At 32.6% G+C, this 20665-nt stretch overlaps 2 protein-coding genes and 1 long non-coding RNA gene across 11 annotated transcripts in view; 2 read left to right on the forward strand and 1 right to left on the reverse strand.

Annotated features, from left to right (window-relative positions):
• Nucleotides 1–11246, forward strand: part of EndoA (SH3 domain containing GRB2 like, endophilin-A) — a 27702-nt gene extending 16456 nt beyond the window's left edge. For 2 of the 8 annotated variants that reach the window (XM_076533097.1, XM_076533096.1), the window contains 8 exons: nucleotides 103–169; nucleotides 699–764; nucleotides 1252–1337; nucleotides 1802–1905; nucleotides 2104–2222; nucleotides 3988–4080; nucleotides 4794–4909; nucleotides 5020–11246. In XM_076533097.1, the coding sequence (XP_076389212.1) occupies nucleotides 103–169; nucleotides 699–764; nucleotides 1252–1337; nucleotides 1802–1905; nucleotides 2104–2222; nucleotides 3988–4080; nucleotides 4794–4909; nucleotides 5020–5139 (771 nt within the window). In that variant the 3' untranslated portion in view covers nucleotides 5140–11246. Of the gene's footprint in view, nucleotides 1–102; nucleotides 170–698; nucleotides 765–1236; nucleotides 1338–1801; nucleotides 1906–2103; nucleotides 2223–3987; nucleotides 4081–4793; nucleotides 4910–5019 lie in introns of all 8 variants that reach the window. The other 6 variants (XM_076533098.1, XM_076533100.1, XM_076533101.1 and 3 more) reach the window with 6 other exon arrangements.
• On the reverse strand, nucleotides 9748–11857 carry LOC143264697 (uncharacterized). The gene is made up of 2 exons (XR_013038622.1): nucleotides 11530–11857; nucleotides 9748–11404 (listed from the first exon to the last, which is right to left on the reverse strand). It is a non-coding gene; the product is annotated as an uncharacterized LOC143264697 (long non-coding RNA).
• A 1260-nt stretch (nucleotides 11858–13117) lies between these two features.
• Ehbp1 (Eps15 homology domain containing protein-binding protein 1) lies at nucleotides 13118–20422 on the forward strand. Of its 2 annotated transcripts, XM_003700216.3 has the most exons (18): nucleotides 13121–13711; nucleotides 13817–14024; nucleotides 14104–14285; nucleotides 14363–14574; nucleotides 14655–14790; nucleotides 14862–15095; nucleotides 15342–15531; nucleotides 15607–15773; nucleotides 15850–16072; nucleotides 16152–16322; nucleotides 16389–16472; nucleotides 16549–16659; nucleotides 16783–16983; nucleotides 17051–17200; nucleotides 17268–17485; nucleotides 17551–17739; nucleotides 17814–17936; nucleotides 17993–20422. In XM_003700216.3, the coding sequence occupies exons 1-17, from the start codon at nucleotides 13608–13610 to the stop codon at nucleotides 17893–17895; spliced, it is 2862 nt and encodes a 953-aa protein (XP_003700264.1). In that variant the 5' UTR covers nucleotides 13121–13607; the 3' UTR covers nucleotides 17896–17936; nucleotides 17993–20422. The 2 variants fall into 2 exon arrangements, with proteins under 2 accessions (XP_076388799.1, XP_003700264.1); XM_076532684.1 differs by lacking the exon at nucleotides 16549–16659 and having other exon boundaries at nucleotides 13118–13711.
• Nucleotides 20423–20665: the final 243 nt, after the last annotated feature.

The following is a 20665-nucleotide window of genomic DNA, read 5'->3' on the forward strand; positions in this document are numbered from 1 at the left end:
AATACACATATATTGATCGTCCGAGGTCACCATTTGATCTCCACACATTGTATGTCAATACATCGTAATGAACGAAAACCTGATAAATCGCTTTTGTTTCAGCATCATCGGAAAAAACTTCAGGGACGAAGGCTGGACTTCGATTGCAAGCGAAGACGTCAAGCGAAAGGTATACTTGGTCGCGCGTCGACTTTATCTCTGTTTCTCTCTCCGCGGCGTTATTGATTTATTTAAGTACAACTTCGAAGGTACACGCGCGTCCTTGCAACACGAAAACTCCATACGTTCCATTTGCAATTATAATTTTGTTAACTTTTCGCTCAGACCCGTTCAACGTCTGGAAGGAATATGTAAAAACGACACTGTTGCACGACTTAGACGTGCCTTCATCTCTTCATCGTTTACATTACACACATTCCATTCGCACGTTTTGCTGCATGTACACATTTGTTATAATCATAAACAAATTAGTTATTCAGTGCCATGACTCACAAAATAACCTATATGGTATGGGATGTAGTTCACATCAAATTGATTTTAATTACTGAAATATGTTAATCATGCAGATCAAATCGTTTCATTATTTCACATATTATGTTTTAATGCAGTTAAATATTTATTTGCAAGTGATCTTCATCTTTTTTGAAAGGAAGAATGGTTTTGCTTTTGGTTTGTGTGTTTGCTTTCTTAATTGTTAGCTGCTGGAAAAAGATCAGCCAGTCCACATTTTGGAAGTCCAGCAAAGTCCTCGTCACCTTATACTGGTACGTGACTTGTACACTAGACGTGCAACAGTTAAATGATTTATCACTGTACTCATAATTTTCTAGGACACTTTTACCCCTCGTATGTTGGGAATTTGTAAAAGTTGCCTTCCTCCGGTTCACAGTCGTCAAAATGACCCGACCCTTTGTATTTTGAGAAGTGTAAATAAGTTTATGGCACAGTAAATCATGAATATTTTTTGGATAGCTGTGTAAAATATACAAAATACACCAGATGTAAATACACGTGCACCAAAGATATTGCGAATGTTGAATGCGTTATATTTTGTATACTTGAAAGCAAATATGCTCGTTTTAGAAGAAAGAACGTATGGTTGAGACACTTAGGTGTAATACACCGCTTAATTTTGCCAGCTTTTTCTTTGTATCGTTTACGTACCGAATTTAGGCATTGGAGCAACCCAAGTAGTGCAATTTTTAATATTCTCGCTGGTGCGAATTTTGCGAGCAGGTTCTCACGTTTCAGACGAGGAGATTCGTCAGGCCGAGGAAAAGTTTGCGGAAAGTCTTCATCTGGCACAATTGGGCATGTTTAATCTGTTAGAAAATGATGTAAGTGTTCTTTGCAAGAAAAGGCATAGAAGTGTCTTCCTCTAATTTTGATAAAACTGTGTGTTTGTTAAGCAGACAAAAATAAGAGATAATTTCACTAACACATATAACATGAATAACTTATATAACACTAATTTATATTATAATTTCATAAACATATATATCAATTGATTTAAAATGAACTGCTTATAATTTTTTATTATGAAATACTTTGTATTGTCATATAAATTTGAATAAGTTGTAAAATGAAATTATAAAGATCTTTTAGTCATAAATAAATTATATTTTATTAGTACTTCTATGCAGAAGCTTTGAAAAGTGATTTTATCTTCCAAAGTTGCATCTTACTCAATGCAAAAAATCATGTAACTTATTTTTTCTTTCTTAACAAATGTATGAGGATTTATCAAAACTTCAATGTTCCATATTGTACATTATCTACAGATATTTAATGTTGTATTCAGGTAGAACAAGTAGCACAACTGGCGACATTCAGTGAAGGACTTCTGGAGTATCATCAACAATGCATTGAGATTTTAAGAACATTAACAGAAACACTTTTGGAGAAGTATGTATTTATGCGGAGTAGGACTTCTCAAACTTTGTGGGCCCCATTATTCTCTAAAGTTCTGAAGTTCAAATATTTTAAAGTTATAAAGTTCCAGAGTCTCAAAGTTCGAAATTCCCAAAACTTTGGAATATCTGATAGAGAAGATCTCATATTTAAATATTCACATTGTAATCACGTTTTTATTGTTGATTGCAGGAAAGATGAGGCGGCGAATAAGCCAAAAATGGAATTCGTGCCGAAAACATTGGCCGACTTACACGTCGATGCATTGCCTACATCGGATGCTATGAATGGTGGGAACTTAACCTTTCACGGTAAAACACATTTTACACATACACATACAAGATGATGATACTTGGCGGGTGGATTGGCTGTCTGTTTCTTGTAACTTCTGTCATGTTTCTCTACGTAATCTGCAACTGTATACCCTGATTGTATCTTTTCCTGACTAAATTTTCCTATTCTTTGGTTGTCAAATGGACATTAAAATTCTTTCACTTTCTTGCACACAGAGGAAGTCGATACACTCACACTGGTTAAAATAACGTAATGCTGTTAATATGAAACAATTTTCTCCATTTTAAGAGGGAAATATGAAGTTAGATTTCAATCTTGGTATTGCCAGTAAATTACCAGTAAAGACTGTAATGTCAATTGCATACTCTCTTGAATATACAAGGTATGTCCTGAAAGTAATGTCAGTGACTTTATTGTGACGCGACTTCACGTCGGACTGCGATTTTTTCGGTTAAAATTGGTAATATGGGACGTCAGCTAAACAGATCTCCGCTGCTGAAGGTGCTCCGAGCATCCGGAGAGTGAGAACGAGCCTATCCGTGAGAATTGTTTTGTGTCACTGTACAAGTCAAAATGCAGCGCTCGTTAGAACAAAGAGTTGCGATCAAGTTTTGCGTGAAACTTGGAAAGACTGCGACGGAAACGTTTGCTGTGATCAAGTCAGCTTATAAAGAAGACGCCCTGTCAGATCAGCAAGTGTTTCGGTGGCACAAGGCCTTTTTGAAATGTCGGGAAGAGATCGATGACGAGGACCGTGCCGGACGGCCATCCACGACCACCACAGCCGACAATGTGACACGAGTGAGGGAATTGTTGAACTCAGACCGACGATTAAGTGCTTGTTTAATGGCCGATATGCTAAATATTCCAAAAACTCAAGTGTTAGACATCGTCACGAACCATATCGGCAGACAACTGGAGGTTGCACCACGCTCCGGCCCATACCGCCTTTATCGTCTCCGATTACTTGGTTAAAGCAGGGGTGCCAACGATTTTCCAGCCCCCGTATAGCCCGGTTGTAGCTCCCCTCGACTTTTTTTGTTTCCACGACTCAAAACACTCATGAAATGCAAGATTTTCGGGACAGTAGACGGAATCAAAAGAGCTTGTACAGCGGCATTGAAGGAAATTCCGGAGGGGGCCTACTGTAATGCATTCGAAAGCTGGAAGACTCGCTGGAGCCGATGTATTGACGCAGAAGGAGCCTATTTTGAAGATTTTTAATCATTTGTAACGAGTAGTTCAATAAATGATTTTTAATCGACTTACTGACATTACTTTCAGGACATACCTTGTATAATGGATTGTTATGTAGCATAAATGCAATTTAGGTTTCTTTTAATTAAGCGATAATGTAGAGGAAGGTCCTAAGTTAAACTCCTACAGCTTTCTCTAGGTGCTGCAAAGGTTTCCTTAATAATCTTCCCTGCCTTTTTTTATTTCAACTTCCCCAATATTTCCTAAGATCTCCTTGGTTCGTTCAAATCTTTTTAAAGTCTTCCTGAGATCTTAACTTTTCAAGCTCTTTGAAAATATTTTGAGAAACTTTTTAATTTTCTTAGTTCTTCCTGGGTTCTCCCTGTATTCACCCAAAATTAAGGACCAGCAATAAAAGGCTCCTCCCTCTACAATTATACTTAATCAACAGAAACCTATGTTGCACCCGAGTGTACACTGATTGTGGAACCTCCTATACAACCCCTAACACTTTTTCATCACACATCCGATTGTTTTGTGTGTACTCTCGCATACTTGAATGTCTGCCCTTCTGACACGATGCAGGGGCAAGTCGAGCTGGCTCTCCGATACATGTGGATGGGAAGCGCTCGCAGCTCGAGCTATTTCCAGCCGGAAACCCGCCACAATCTGCCAATGGTAAATTTTGCATGGGTTTGGTTCTCCCTATTGTAGGATTCGATCAATCTATTAATTATTCAATTTCAATTCTCTTGCTTTTCGTGCACTACAAGCCGGCCAAGAAAGTAATTAATTTTTTGCTGTATCAATGTACTTTTACTTATTGTTAGCTACCTAACTTTATAGATGAACATGCATGTTTACCAATGATTCTATCTTCTTTATGTATCTTCTGTTAGCAAAATTTGACTTCTCTTAACATTGCAGACATGTGGTTTACATAAATGTTCAAAGGCTTATTCTACTTACTTTAAATGTTCAGTATGGAAAGAGTTGAATCGCTATCTGAGTACATTAGATTTATTTCTGTTTTGCTTTACAGTGTTTGTGAAATTTAACTTTCGTTTATTTTTATGTGTAGTACAATAATTACTTTAGCTTAAAAGAAACAGTGAATGATATAGCTTAACAATGAATTATCGTACATAGTTTAAATATTGATGTGAATCTGCTATACGTTATAAATTTATCTAGTTTTTAATAAAAATAAACATTTATTTTAATTACCATCCCTTATGTTCAATTTTTCCCTGTGTATTGTTTGTGACTATTAAAATTTGAATTATCAAGCAGATGTTTAGATGCCATAATGTTCTAATTATATGTCTAGGACCATTATAGTAAGAGTTACTTTCTTTATAGGGTAATACAAAAACTTTAATGATTTTCAGCTTCACCCTTGCCATCTCCAAGTAAGTCTCCAGCAAGAACTCCTATGACAAGACAACCTTGCTGCACAGCTTTGTATGATTTTGAGCCAGAGAACCCTGGAGAACTTGGATTCAAAGTAAGTACAAGACATTATTGTTTCAAACAGGTTGCCTTGATTTAGTTTTATATTAATGTAGCATAGTGAAGTTGTAAAATAGAGAATAACAATGATTGAAACTGTTGTAGGAGAATGATACGATCACTTTGATTCAGAAGATCGACGAGAATTGGTTCGAGGGTAGCTTGAACGGTCGCACGGGTTATTTCCCAGTAACTTACGTGCAAGTCGTAGTGCCATTACCTTAAGAGGACGCGGTGCGCCCGAAACCAAAGACCCTGCATTCGTTCACCAGCGTTTATCATGGAAATTATATTACGCTCCGATTAGTCGAAATCTTTCCCTTGAGACTTCTCTACTTCGATCATTTGCGTTATAATCCTCAAGCTTATTCTAATGATGGATTCCAGAATTGACTCTATTCCGTTCCCTCTTTTTCTTATTACCCCAAGATAGGCTCAATACGCATGTTAATGTACATATATAATGTTATAATGTCTTTTATTGACGTAAGGACCTTCGCGAGCGCTGACATATTATATATATATACATATATATATATATATATATATATAAAAATACAAATGTACATGCAACTATACGATGAAGAGTGAATCTATCACACAAGTACACGAAATGTATACACACACGCGTACATACACAAGTCACATACAACAATGTACCTACGACGACAGCACACTGTCAAGGGCGGCTCTTTTCTCATTTTCTACATTGCCTCATGTATCATCTGCGTAACATTGTTCGTTAGTTTTTCACCAAAGTTTAATTGCACAAAGATGTCGGAATGGCAAGACTGCATTGAAATTCGGATTAGCGCAGTACTGTCGCGTGTGGCTTAGGCTTCTCATAGAAGAAATGGAGAGGAAGACACGTTCTACATTCTCCTTACTTACCCATATTTTACTACGTCTTTCTAACCTAGTTTTAAAACTTCAGTTTTAGGTTAGATTCTCATTACTCTTGTGGCTCTTTCAATTCTCTTGATTTTCTAATTTTTTTAAATCCAAGTATCTTAAGTTTCAGAATCTTCATGACATTTAGGATTTCCTAGCTTTTTCTAGGATTTCTCTGCAATCTCTTACTTTTTAATAAGACTTTCCTAACTTCTAAGATCTTCATTTTAGCTCATCTTAAGATTTTTCACCTTTTTAACATGTTCCTGGGAATCTTTTATTTATTTTTAGGAGCTTACCGAATTCTGTAATCTCTCTGATCTCTTTAAGATCTCCTTGGATATTTCGTTCAAAAACTGAAAACAAATATTGAAAGCTATTTACCCACTCTTCCTCTTAATTAAGAAACCAAGAGGTGCGTACGTTGCACCCGACTGTACATTAAAAAACATTTTCTCTCGCATCAAGTGTCTCAAGCTAATCTCAAAAATTGGTCGTACTTTTAGACACCAGTCGCAATCGAATTTCAGTTTTAGAATTTCATGTGGTCCGTCGGATTTTCGAAGCGCGCGATACATTCATTGTTCATATCATGTTGTATACTTATTTCTGTACACTGTCGCTTAAAAAAGTATTAGGACACTTACTAAATTTCACATGACAGTATTTCTGATATATAGGGTGTTCCGTAGCAAGTGGACCCCACTTTAAGGTCCTACCTATGTATAATACCCTGCTACTCTATCATGGACATCCAATATTTTGTACAATTTTCAATTTTAAAATAGGTAAGAATGTAGGAATGAGTGAAAAACTTCAGATGTCTATTTTCCAATTTTATTAAATCAACAGAATTTTTAATATTTTGAGAAATCTCTTTGGCTATTAACAGTAGCCACAATTTTTGAGGGCACACTTATAATACACTGATCTATTCGTGATCTTTGTAGTGATCATTGTAGATAAGGATATTTTTAGTATGATTAGACTTTTAGTAAATTAAGCGTTCCACATAATCTTTAAGTAAAGTTGTTTTTTAGTAAACTAAACATCCTTGATCAGGTTTAAATCAGGGAAATTATTGAACTATTCTGTATATAAAGTATATAGAACTTATTTCATGTTATAAACAATATTCTAAACAATCTAACTGCATTAAACTTGTACTCTAAAACTTGCTTTATTTAATAGTTCGATGAGAAAGCAGCAAATGCTTAAAATTATGGATGTCCATAATGGAGTGGTAAGGCACTGTATACTTATACAATATCTCCTGAATTTTTGTTGTATTGGAGATTATATTTTATTGAGACTTGGCAAGTGTCTAACACTTTTTGAGTGGTGGTTTATTTTTCTGTCGCATATTGAAGCGCACGGTTCCTGGTACGAAACGTTCATCGAATCATGACGTACATATATTTTGCGTTGGTCCGTACGGCACAGTGAAAACCGTATAACTCGTATTATTAATATACAATATTCGTACGTTGTATAGTGATTCGTTTCCATTCCTCTGTCGTTTAACTCGGTCGGTAACTCCCCATTGCGTTCGTATTATTTTCCTTTTAATTATTTAGACGATACCAAATAGCTATTAGGCGATTTAATTTAGGCGATTTTTCAAAATGGCGGCGAACCTCTTCCACGAAGTCGTCGATTAACAAACGAACTAGTATATTTTCGATCGTGATTACGTTTTAAAATGAACTGTAGAATCTGTTGAAATTGCTGATGTAGTTCTCGCCACGATATACTAAGGTCGTAAATCAAAATTCTGTCAAGCGGAGCCCAATGAAGTTAAATTTTGTGTACTATGATTTTTAAAGAGCTTTACAATCTTGTTATATCCTGGCGTAGATTATACAATAAGTAGACAATTACCTAGATTTTTTTCCTTGACTTTGTACAAGAGTTCTACCGCCAGAACAATGAAAGTAATTAAAGAAACTTGGTTATTTGTTGCCACGTGGATTTTAGGTAATCTTCAACAAATACTTGCTAAGCATAATATATATATATATATTATATAACGTTAGAGTATATTAACTTTACTTAATTATACGTATGTTGTCGATGAGGCCGACAACGGTGATGACTATGACGATGGCATTATTATTATCGTTGATACTGGCATATTTTTCCATTACTGTTACGGTGAAATGTTTATATCGTGAAACATTCTTGGCCTTACCTTACATTTTGAACCGTTCCAAAGGCAGTTTCATATATATATATATATATGTAGTTGGTATCTGTAAATTATGGTGGCACTTCTAGAACAACGTTACAATACATATATAGTACCAATTAGCACTTTCAATCCCAGGATAACAACTGTATATATAACTACTGTTGTAAAATGTGTAATATGACATAGTTACATTTGAAAGCGTTAAGGACAACGATATATGACGTCATTCGTAATATAACGTTATCCATTAACACGTTCGATTCCAGAATAACAGATGATTCGACTTCTGTCGTTCTAAAATGTGTATTATTACATAGTTGGGTTTGAAAGTGTTAAAACAACGGTACAGCATGAAAATTGACGGACATTAAACTAGTCTTTGATTAATACCTGTTAATTAGTTATATCTTATAATATCAATTGATCATAATATATTTTCTGAAGCAAATAATAAAATCTGTTGGATTGAAACGTTGTTCTGGTGTCAATACAAATTGTCAAGAATGGAACTAATGGATTGATTTAATCATTGGCTGACGTATTCGAACACCATAACTGCTGCTATCGTCATCAGCGTTCAGTTAATTGCGAATATGAGAAGAAGACGTTGATATATAATTTTGTCTATTGTAATTATCGTGAAGCATGAAAACTTCTTTCGAAAAACTCGAAGTGTTATCGATGTTGTGCAATATTAAAAGTTTAACATCATGGTGTTTGTTCGGTTATCGCTGGATCAGTGTTTCTCAAAAATCGTTGGAGAAGTCAACCATTTTAAATTCTCTTTGGGAAGGAAGCTCTCGTTCTTGTGATTACGTCTTCGGCAGAGACACGCGTTTGCAAAAGAATATAATTGTAGCGACTAGGTGCCATACAAAACATAATGTTTTTATAGTTATTGTTTCAAATTAATACATGTAACAACCAACCTAATGTATACTACAGCCCAGACATATTAGAACACTTACTGCACTTTACTCAAAATCTTAACAAATAGAATGTGTAATATAATGCGCTAAAAATATTGTAATACATACTTGATTATCAAATCATACTTTACTAAATCAATTTCTTTTGTATTAAAATACACTAAGGTAGAGTGAGATTGAATGAATCAAGCATCAAGAAACATTTGCATTCAATTATATTGTACATATTTTGAGTATTTGTTGTATATTTTTAATTAAGTGTAGGTCACATTATTAGAGCAAGTGATAGAGTGTACTAGTATTAGTAGTATATGGTTAGAGAAGAGGATAGATTAATAAAGCTAGTCAATATCACTAGTAGAATAGAGTAGCACCATGGTAGTGTAACTCTACCACCCCAATGTATCAGTATTGGTATAACTCTAACACATGCTCCTATGATGTACTTTAAGTTTTAGCACTATCCTACATTGCCCAAAGGTAATTAGATAGTTATACAAGTGAGTGTTGTAATACCACTGGCTGATATCACAGCTACATGTCACAAATTGTGATAACTTGTTCTTTCAAGCGCGAGCAACTGCCAGGAATTTTGTCAATTAATAAAAGTATGAAAATCGGTGGGGCATTAGTTCCAAGCGTTTTCAAGGGATTTTTGTAAATCTTGTAACTTATGTCCACACATAAACGATAGCAATATAAGCATATATTCTTGGAACGAGAGACATATCAAACAAACTGTTGGATATTATTTGAGAAACACTGTGCTGGTACTTACAAGAACCACGTAACAAAAAAGGAAAAAGCAAAAAAAAAATCGTATACATGATTGGTCGCGTATTTATTTGCGCAAGTTCGCAGCCACTTCCGCTGCTCAGGGACCTGCGACTAACCTCACATTTTTTTTCGTCGTGAACACAAGAAAAGCGATCGACGATCGTGGAGGGGCAAAAGAAGAATGAAATGAAACGATCTTATAAAATTACTAAATCGGTATCTTACTCTATAAATGTTGGCTATTGTTAAATGTTGAATATTGTTCTGCGGAGGGCTTGCCTCCTTTCGAACGATGAAGCATAACCGCTTCGAATCGACGATCCTTCTTTCTTACTTTTTCTTACTTGCTTCGATCTTTTTTAATTGGCGTAACTAGGATTTCTGAGGTGGTTTCCCCAACTGTACTAAGTTATTTTACATCATGTAAGCTTTATCTCTTAATATCTTACATCGAAGATTCTTACGTGTATTGAAGATAGTTTTTTTGCAATTCACTTGCTTGTAATGTATTACTTTCTACCGTCTCAATGTTCCAGAGTCAGAGTCCCAAGTCCTAAAATCTTACAGGTCCTAGATTCTACATAAGTAAGAATTATGAAATTTAAGTTCCTTTGACATGAAATTACTAATTATAAATTATAAAATTATTAATATGAAATTAAGTTATTATCCCAAAATTTTGAAGTTGTAAATTTCCAAAATTCTATAATTTTATGATCCTGCAGTCCAAAGGTTCTAAAGTTCCGAGATCCGGGTTCTTTCTTAGGTTAGAATTGAAGGTCCCAAAGTCCTAAAACTCAAAATCCTTAGCTTAATATCCACCCAGATCCTACCTTAGTTACGCTAATATCCATATTATTATTAAGTTAGCAGCGATTAATTATTTCTATATTGTAATGTCTCTGCTAGGCGTTCCGTCATAGGTAGGTTTACTTTTTAGATAATGTATTTTGCGACGTATAGGAAGGAGAGACAGACGGTACACTGGGAGATCCGTTCGAAACGACAGGCTCTCCGCATTTTAATTGTAATCTAACTATTTGGGGCTCGAGCAGACATCGTTCCCCGCAAAGTCACTGGAACATCCTTGGTCTGGAAGAAATCGAATAGTTAAGGGCGCTTCCCTTTTTATGTTTATACTCACTGGCATATCCTTCGTGGTCTCCGTGATTCCGGTCTACTTATATTTTGTAAGCATCAGAATGGCCGGATTTCACGGGGAACACGAAAGTCAGTAAACATATTTTTTTTATACGTAAGTAGAAGTTTGTTCGGTTGTCGTTCTCGTTGTCTCTGATCTCTCGTTTCGTTGCTTTATTTTTACGTTGTCGACGAAGTGCAAAAGAGACGACCAGCGGATGCAATGCAGTGATACTTTCAGACAATACATTACAATTAATTACACTTATATTAAATAAATTAATCTATTATGATTATTGAACTCCGATCGAAGAAGATTATACAAACATGTACTCGATTTCGGTCAATGCTAAATAATTATTATCACTAATTAAGAAATAAAGTGTGCTCTATGTCATGCTAAATCATACTTATCCTTCCAAATATCTTGTCCAGTATAAGTTACAAATCTTTTTCCTTTTGTATGAAGTTTATTTCTTTCATAATTTTGTAAAAAGTTAGTTTTTTTTAATAAAATATTGAGCTTACTAAAAGTCACACGATTCAAGTTTCCAAGTGCGGTCTGGAAAAGAAAATATCAATTGCGTCATTTAGCGGTTAGATGCGGAATTATCGAAATAAAATTATTGACTATCATTCTAATGTTACTGTCTATATTATCGACAAGATACAGTAAAGCCTGCGAACTTTTCTGAACACATATTCCGCATCTACGGAACCACGGAATCATTGCAAACATCATTTTCAAGTTGACGTGCAGTAGAGCTGCCTTCACCAAAAACTTCACCAAACCTACTCAGACAGTATTTCCGTGTAGATAGTAATTGGAACTTAACGTTGAAAGTTTGTGTGTAAAAAAGTTAATTAAAGCATTGTAAATAATTAAAAGGAGATTAAATTGTAAAAGTAAAATTATTCATTTAAATACAGGCAAAGAAAAATAGACGATGCGTCATCTAGCGGTAGCGCGTGGGAATTAATGAAACTACAGATTCAAATCAAAGATAATCACGGAACCTGGGCAACAAAGGGTATAGCCGGATAAGGTAGTCAAATGTGCCCTTGAGTCGAATTAGAAACCCAATTCGTTAATCGGTAGCATATAAAAAAAAAACATTTCACACCAAGTTTCAACCCCCTATCTCATCCGTGGGGGTAGTAAAAGGGGAAAAACGAAATTCCGGTTTTTGGCTTTTTTTGCCTATTTAATTTCGTACAAAAAATCTGAAAAAATTCTACAATATGCGCTATCTGGACCTCAATGTTTTAGAATTTTTTCAGATTTTTGTACGAAATTAAATAGGCAAAAAAAGCCAAAAACCGGAATTTCGTTTTTCCCCTTTTACTACCCCCACGGATGAGATAGGGGGTTGAAACTTGGTGTGAGATATTTTTTTTTATGTGCTACCGACTGACGAATTGGGTTTCTAATTCGACTCAAGGGCACATTTGACTACCTTACCCGGCTATACCCTTTTCGAATAATCGAAATTGCTCCAATTTAAAAACTAATTACGTCATCATTAAGAGTGGTCCATTTGACTTTTCCGGGAGAAGCCTCTTTGTAAAAAATTAACTGCACATGTCTATCTTTTACGGTTTAGAACTGTGCAGGAGGTCAAGGTTAACTCCTTAATTCCCCTAGTTCAATTAATATGATTTCATTGATTAATACGGTACATATTTATTAATATTGATTGTATACTGTTTGTAATATATTCCGTGGGTCCGAAAAATACGGATTATATGTTCAGAACAATTCGCACACTCGTAGATAATATAGGGAATGATATAAGAATGGTAAAAAGTTTTCTTTCAAATCGCCAAAGACTATTCTGAAATATCTTCTTTTGCAAAAAAGAGATTATTTGCAAAATTTAATCGATATCGAAGCATGACCGATTTCCTAAAAGCCATAAATTTCAAACTTTATATGCCTAACACGATAATAATAGTTTCCTTGGTACCAAACTGCATTTAAATATACAACTGCTTATCTGTTGTCGGTAATAATATCAGTCTTAATTTTGTCGGTATCACCATTTTACTCTAATCTCTTTTCCTTCATAATTTAAATTCTTTTATATTTATCATATCAAATTTAAATTGAACCAAAAATTTTAAAAAGTATATAATTTAAAAGATACGTACTTATATAGATGAACTATCTCAATAATATTCCACACCTAAATAGCACCCTCTACAATATCTGTTCGAACAACGTAAAATCTTAATTGTAGAATTAAATTATTTACTTATTGCATAATTATTTGCATAAGGTATCCACAATTACATAAACGTGTACATTTCTTATTCTTCGTGTGGATAAATATAATTTTCTAATTTGTGGTAGTAAGCAGGTTTCCCACCATAGAATTGTATAGTACAAGATCAATAAATTAGAATGGTTTCGTCACAGCACAAGATCGAATAGATTGTGAAACTTTTTGATCTTGTAGCTGTTTCTTCGTTTAGCGTGATATCATAGTGTAACGCGTTCAGTGTGCATAACATCCGTATTGAAAACATGATAACGGAACAAAATTTTTAAGAAATAAATGATCTCGTTAATAGTGTATCGTTGCGAGTAGAAGTATTAGACGCATGAACGATTTTAATACTTCAATAATATTCCTTGTCAACAGTGAGTCTCTTGATTTTCATAATTTCGAAAATGGTGTGCCACATTCAACGCGTTAGTAAGTAATTACAAGTTGAACAATATATAGTGACAATCATCAGGTGAAACAATTATAAATAAGAACATGAGTTCTGTTTGGAAAAGACTACAACGGGTAAACAAGAGAGCTGCGAAATTTCAATTCACTGTGTCATATCATGAAGTTACTTTAGAAACAACAACAAAATGGTAAGTGCAAAATATTTCGTTAATTTGATTAGATGAAACAAGTGTAATATTTGTTAATCTTGTCATATGACTTTAATGTCATCACTATTCTGCAACATTATGTAGGAAACCGAACAAGTTAAGCGTTGTCTGGACAAGACGTAGTAGAAGAGTTAGTTCGGAACCATTAGATTGGGAACCGAATTTGAGTGACCCGTTAAAAGGGGTCATTAGTTGGGCAGTTCCTGACAATCACACAGTTTCTGTAACTCTATTTAAAGATCCAAGAACCCATGAATTAGAGGATAAAGATTGGACATTTGTGATTGAAGATGTGAGAAAGGATGATTATATCAATTTTTAATATAGAAACTATTAAATAAGATGTTCATAGTAGTTTTATATATAAACAGGTTTCTCCTACTGGTAAAAGAAGGCATGTGGCTGCAACAAATATTAATATGAAAAAATATGCAACTTTAGAATCTAGTCAGCAACAACTTAAATTAGATCTAAAACCTACTTCGAAGAAAATTGTTAGCGCTACATTAGAATGTACTTTATCATGTGTTTTCTTGCGAGAAGGCAAAGCAACGTAAGGCTATTTTATTTCTGATGTTTTAATTTATAACCAGTCAATAAAATCTAATACTTGCCACTTTCTTTTGTTAGGGATGAGGATATGCAAAGTATGGCTAGTTTAATGTCAGTTAACAATAACAGTGATATTGCACCTTTAGATGATTTTGATAATGAAGATATACCGGAAGATGTTGAAGAAGTCTGTGTAAAAAATCTCGATGAAATTTTAGATATATCTGCTCAACTTGATCTAATGACAAGTAGTCTTACTGAAAGTGAATTACCTAGTACTCCAATAAGTGGTAAGTTTCATAAAACATAGATTTAATTGTAGATACACTGATGCTTAATGTATGTTATTATTATAATGTGTATTCAACAGTGGCAAGTTTATCAAAGGATGATACTACGCCTGTAAATGATAGTGATCACTTCATACGTGATATTAGTCTAACAGGTATTGGTGATTCCTTCAAAGGAAAATCTCCTTTAAAAGATAATGTTGCAGTTGAAAACAAGTATGTTGAAACTAATCATATAAAACTTTTTGTTCGTTCAATCTTCAACAAATGTTTTATTATTATTGCAGTAGAAACATTGAACATAGTACCTTATCGAGATTACCTTTGCAACCATTAGAGCTTACAAAGAACGATGGTAATATTCCTAAATTAAAAGAAATTACACCAGGACAGGATCTATTAGAGTGGTGTAAAGAGGTAACAAAAGACTATCCTGGTGTGAAAGTTACTAATCTTACAACATCTTGGAGAAATGGAATGGCATTTTGTGCAATCATACATCATTTCAGACCAGATCTTATGTATGTACAGTAAATTAGAATATATTTCAAAATTTTATCACTTCATGTAGTAGTTTAACAAGCAGATATTTATACTTCTATCGTAAACAAAGATATATTAATCATAGCTTTGGATATATGCCAAAAATTTTATTTATTTGCCCTATTTATAAACGTCTGGCACATGATCTGTTTTTTGTTACATATTTTTAACTTTATCAGAAGTGATAAAAATTAAACAACATATATTTGTACACAAATTTTCAGAGATATAGATTCATTGTTGCCACATGATGTCAAGGGTAACTGTAAAAAAGCATTTGATGCTGGACAAGCTCTTGGTATACCCAGAGTAATAGAACCATCAGATATGGATATACTAACTGTACCTGATAAATTAGCTGTGATGACATATTTATATCAGTTGAGAGCACATTTCACTGGTCATGAATTAGAGGTACATTCTATTCTTTTATTGTTCTGTATTATTGTGACTTTTGCTAGAGTAAAAGCTGTTGTTTTACATGTTCAGGTACATCAGATAGGTAAAACTGCAGATGAATCTTCATATATGATTGGTAGATTTAATACAGACAATAATTCAGATGTGAGTGTGCAATTATTTGGTCAAGAAATAATTAATTTACGAAAGAAAGATCAACTGGATCATAAAAATAATAAAGCAGACACTAATAGACGGTATATCCATTATAATAATCATTGTTAGCCATTCAATGAAATTAAAAATAGTAGAAAAATAATTATTTTTTTTCAGATCAAATCCGTTTGATAGTAAGAAAGAGGATGTTAATATTGATTCTCTGAAGAATCAATTACATTTAAGTTTGAATATAGAAAATCAAGATCATGATCAATGCAACAAAGATAAATCTCCGTCAAGCGTTAAAGAAGTTAAGGATATCATACTAGCCAGTTCAAAAAGTATTCTAGAAAAGGTGTTGTCACCAACTAAAGAAAAAAGTTTATCCAGAGAAAAAGTATGTAACGGTGCATAGATAGTTACTACGTATATCGATTATTATAAACTATTTTTAAGCTTATTTGAATTCATTGTAGAGTAAATCACCGCCAAGAATATTGCAAGTTCCGCAACGCCCTATATTAATGACTCGTAGACAATTAACAGATCCTTTCGGATCAGATGAAGAAGAGGAAAACATTCAAATAATTGACGAAAAATGGCCTCAATCAGTCACAATGAACAAAACAGAAACACCAGTCCGTGATGTTAGTATCTTTTTTCAAATATTTATAATTTTACATATTACATTAAATGGAACCCATGTTTTATAGGAGTCAATCATTGCAAATGAAAGGGGAAGTCATATTGAATGTCAGAGTATATCGTCACCCCAAGCAGAACAGCGTTCTCAACATGTAATTACTTTCCCTTCTTTTTTTAAATTCATTGTAGTACTACAACTAATTTGTCGCCCTTTTTTTTGTATATCAGCCATTAGTCAGTCGGCATGATGAATTAAGAGAACGTGCCAAGCAACTATTAGAACAGGCTAGGAATACAAAGTCTGCTGGCTATGTATCTTCTGCTGCTAGTCCTATCGAGGTTTTATTTTATTTTCAATCTTATGGTTTTCGTAATTGTAGATATACATATGTTTGCTATGTCGCACCGTTCTTTTCTATGCAATTATGGTAATTAAAAAAAATTATATTTCATTATTTATAGGGTCAAAATGATGACGAAAGACAACAACAATTACGTGAAAGAGCAAGGCGTTTAATTGCTGAAGTAAAAATGGGGGTTAACATTACTTCGAATCAAGTTAACGATGACAATAGTAGCGACAGACGATCAATGGATGATCAGAATAATAGTCCAAGACGAAGCATCACACCTTCTACTCCTGGTGATAAATTTAATACAAAGGTTAGCATTTTGTTATTGACCTTTTCTGCAGATGTATCATATGTAGTAATTATACATTATATTTTAGTCTGAATACAACGGAAATATATTAGGAACTTCAAGCGTCATAGATGGTGAGAAGAAGATTACTTCTCCCCTATACTCATTCTCTAAAATAATAGAAAGAATTTCACCAGATAAAACTAGTCCTGATGGTACTTCATATACACTTAGAGGGGTATGTTTTCGATTAATTTCTTCAAATCAAAATACAATTCAATGTATGATATTTATTTTTGATCTAGTTGGGGAAGGATATGACATCATACATTCAAAATGAATTAGAAGCATTAGAGAGAGAACAAACTCAAATAGATATTCAAGCTGGAAAACTTGAAAAACAACTCAGAGATGCTATGGAAAGTGATAATGAAGATGAAACTGAAAGACTAATGTCTCTATGGTTCACTCTTGTTAACAAAAAGAATGCACTTTTAAGACGGCAAATGCAACTAAATATATTGTAAGCAACGATATTTTTTATTATCTATGATTATTTTCTAATTAATTAAATGCATAATATTTTAGAGAAAAAGAAGATGATTTAGAACGACGGTTTGAGTTATTAAATCGTGAATTGAGGAGTATATTAGCTGTAGAAGATTGGAGAAAAACTCCTGAACAAAAAATGCGGGAAAATTTACTTTTAGAAGAACTAGTTTCTATCGTAAACAAGAGAGACGAGTTAGTTCATCATCTTGATACGCAAGAAAGAGCGTATGTATAATGTTTATGTATATTCAAATACTGTTATGATACAAATCTATTTTTTATATCTGATTACGTTGTAGTATTGAGGATGATGACGAAATAGAACGTGACCTATCTAGAGCTGGTTTAGCTCAACGAAACAAAAATTGTGTGATACAATGAAAACTTAATTCTGTTCACGTTATTAGAACAATAAGTGACAGGTACGCTTCCATATCAGTTTTAAATTAAATTTATATTAAACTCAAAATAATTATAGGTACGATTCATTTTGCTGTGGGGTTGCCAAAGAGGACATAAAATTTTTCTTTGAGATACAGTTGACAATTTTACAATCGATGAAACAATAATATTTAGGAACTTATTTTGTACTTCAGGGTACATGCAAATTGTACAATCAGCGTTCCATCTTTATACATGCATTGTTAAGTATTGCATTAATACGATGCCACTTTTTGCAGTGGATCGAAGTTCAAATTAAAACATGTTCCGTCGAAAAAGAAAATACAAATTGAATAAAATTTGTTATCATGTTACTATAGTTGTAAAGAAATATGTTATTATAGAACAAAAATCAATTTTGATTATATTCCAAGAATGACTGGAATTTCTCATAAAAAGGCAATAGGAAAGAAGTAGTTACTGTGCATATGTTCTGATTTAAATAAGGTGCTGGAATTTCCTGACATAAATCAGAAGGAAATATGAAAGGAAAGAAATGTTGCGATGTGTAGTATATCGCTTCCACAACTTAATATAAATTACATTGATCATTTTAACATAAATGAAAAGTTACTAATTATGATAAAGTAATCCAAACATTATATTAATATTAAAAAATTTAGCAATGAATTTTGATTAATTTTATAATTTATGATATTCTTTTTAGATCATATTTATTTTATCTGTGCCATATATAGATAGCTTAATTTTTATTTATAGGTGTTACTATGCGTTTATAAAATATTTGCCATTTTAAGATGTATGTAATATGCAGTTTTATATAAGATATACTATTAATTATTTATTACTAAATTTGTTATTAGTAATGTATGGAGGCCTAATCAATTTCATACATTCTTGAATTTGTAAATGAAAATTATTGCATACTTGTTTTTATAGATTAATAAAATGTAGAATCTTGAATATTTAATGCATTTTAAGTTATTTTATTTCTGGCAAAAATTGTACAAATATCGTGAATATAAATGAATGATAAATAACAGTAACTTACTTAGAGGAAGCAACGTGAAATATTGCCATATGTATGGCAAATATTCATGTTTTAAATTATATAACATTTTCAATTATATAATAATTTGTATAATTGTACACGCTTTGGAACACAATATAGCATTTCATTAATGTAGCACGAAATAAACTTATGAAGTATTTAATTTTCAAAAGTAACTGGACAACGGATTATTTTAATATATTTTTTTGTCATTGAAACGTAATCGTGCAATGATATGCTAATTCAAAAATTAGTATACGATGTTTACATTTGTTTGTCAAAAATAAAATGTTCCTTTTATCTTTGTGCGTATAAAATTAATGCAATACTTATTGTTAGTAAATATAAAGAAACGCTCTCTCGAAGGCATTCATTTCGTAAAAATTAAAATTTCAATTGATGTAATGTAATAGAATTGGTGCTGGCATATCATATTGAATGTAACTGCCATAATCAATCGTTAAATAAATATGAAAGGAATACTTTTGCCAAGCATGCATGTATTAAATGGAAAGCTATTGCTTTCTTACTTTGCAGATTCGATTTAAATGTACTATTGTGTTGTATAACATTTCTGTTAGCATGTAAAGATAACGGCATCAAGAATTAAAGAAACTTTTAATTTTTCTTTAAAATTCTGAATGAAACATATTTCTTTCATATTTACACAGCAGACATTACTGTATATAATGACATTATTAAGCTATTGAAATCTATTAATGAGTAATTAAAATGTGGAATGTTCTTAGAAATCTCATGTTGCAATATTAAAGTGTAACTATAATTGAATATTCTGATGGAAAATATTCAATTTTATGACTAATTTAGCAATAATTTATCATTTTAGTGCCTATGACTATTTATATCTGTATGCGAGAGTGCAAAGTTATGTATAAGATAACAGGTGAGGTAATACATGTGCATATTTCCATATTTGTAATCATACAGTGTATCTCATAACTATTCAAATAATTGATATGACTCAATAAAAGAAATTCATTGATGCTTCATGTAATTTACTTATTAACAACATATTTTATTGTATGTTTATTCCAACGATGAACAACGGAAAACGATTCAGTCATTAAGATATAAACATTGAAGTACAAACGTTTTCTCAATACTTGTATATTTTGTAATGAAAATACAATAGATGACCTTTAATTGAATCAAATATTTAAGTTGAGATACTCTGTATGTATATTTCTGTATAAAACGGGCTTTACTTTTATTCTCATACATTATTGTGCTAACATATATAACTTATTTTATTTATAATAATTGTACAAGCAATGATTCTTGCCAATATTTAATATTAAGAAGAATCGCGATCTTCTTGATTAGAAAGGTAATATAAAGTACTTCATGTGAAAAAAGAACAAGCGTATAATGTGTCAAAAAGTATCACGCAATAGCTATTGATAAATTAAAGCAAATAAAGCACCATACAAACAATATCAATATTTTTTGCAATACTTTTCCTTACCTTTCTACATAATGAAATTATATGTATGTACATTATAATATTTAAATATGTAATAGCATGAACTTTATGTTTTATTAAAAATATGATATTTGTAATTTTAATAACGTTAAATAATTATACACTTTAATACAATTTCTTAACAGAAACTTATTCTTACAAATGCAGTATAATACAATATGTAATTGATTTCACTTTTATGTAAACATTTTCCA

Source organism: Megachile rotundata, chromosome 6 (genome assembly GCF_050947335.1).
Source record: "Megachile rotundata isolate GNS110a chromosome 6, iyMegRotu1, whole genome shotgun sequence".
In the NCBI taxonomy this organism is placed as follows: domain Eukaryota; kingdom Metazoa; phylum Arthropoda; class Insecta; order Hymenoptera; family Megachilidae; genus Megachile; species Megachile rotundata.

What these genes read in the sequence shown, in the direction of transcription:
- Ehbp1 (XM_003700216.3), top strand. Translation starts at nt 13,608, where the DNA reads ATGAGTTCTGTTTGGAAAAGACTACAACGGGTAAACAAGAGAGCTGCG. An exon ending in ACCTAGTACTCCAATAAGTG is followed by an intron (nt 14,575 to 14,654) that starts GTAAGTTTCATA and finishes TGTATTCAACAG; the next exon opens with TGGCAAGTTTATCAAAGGAT. An exon ending in AAAGCAGACACTAATAGACG is followed by an intron (nt 15,774 to 15,849) that starts GTATATCCATTA and finishes ATTTTTTTTCAG; the next exon opens with ATCAAATCCGTTTGATAGTA.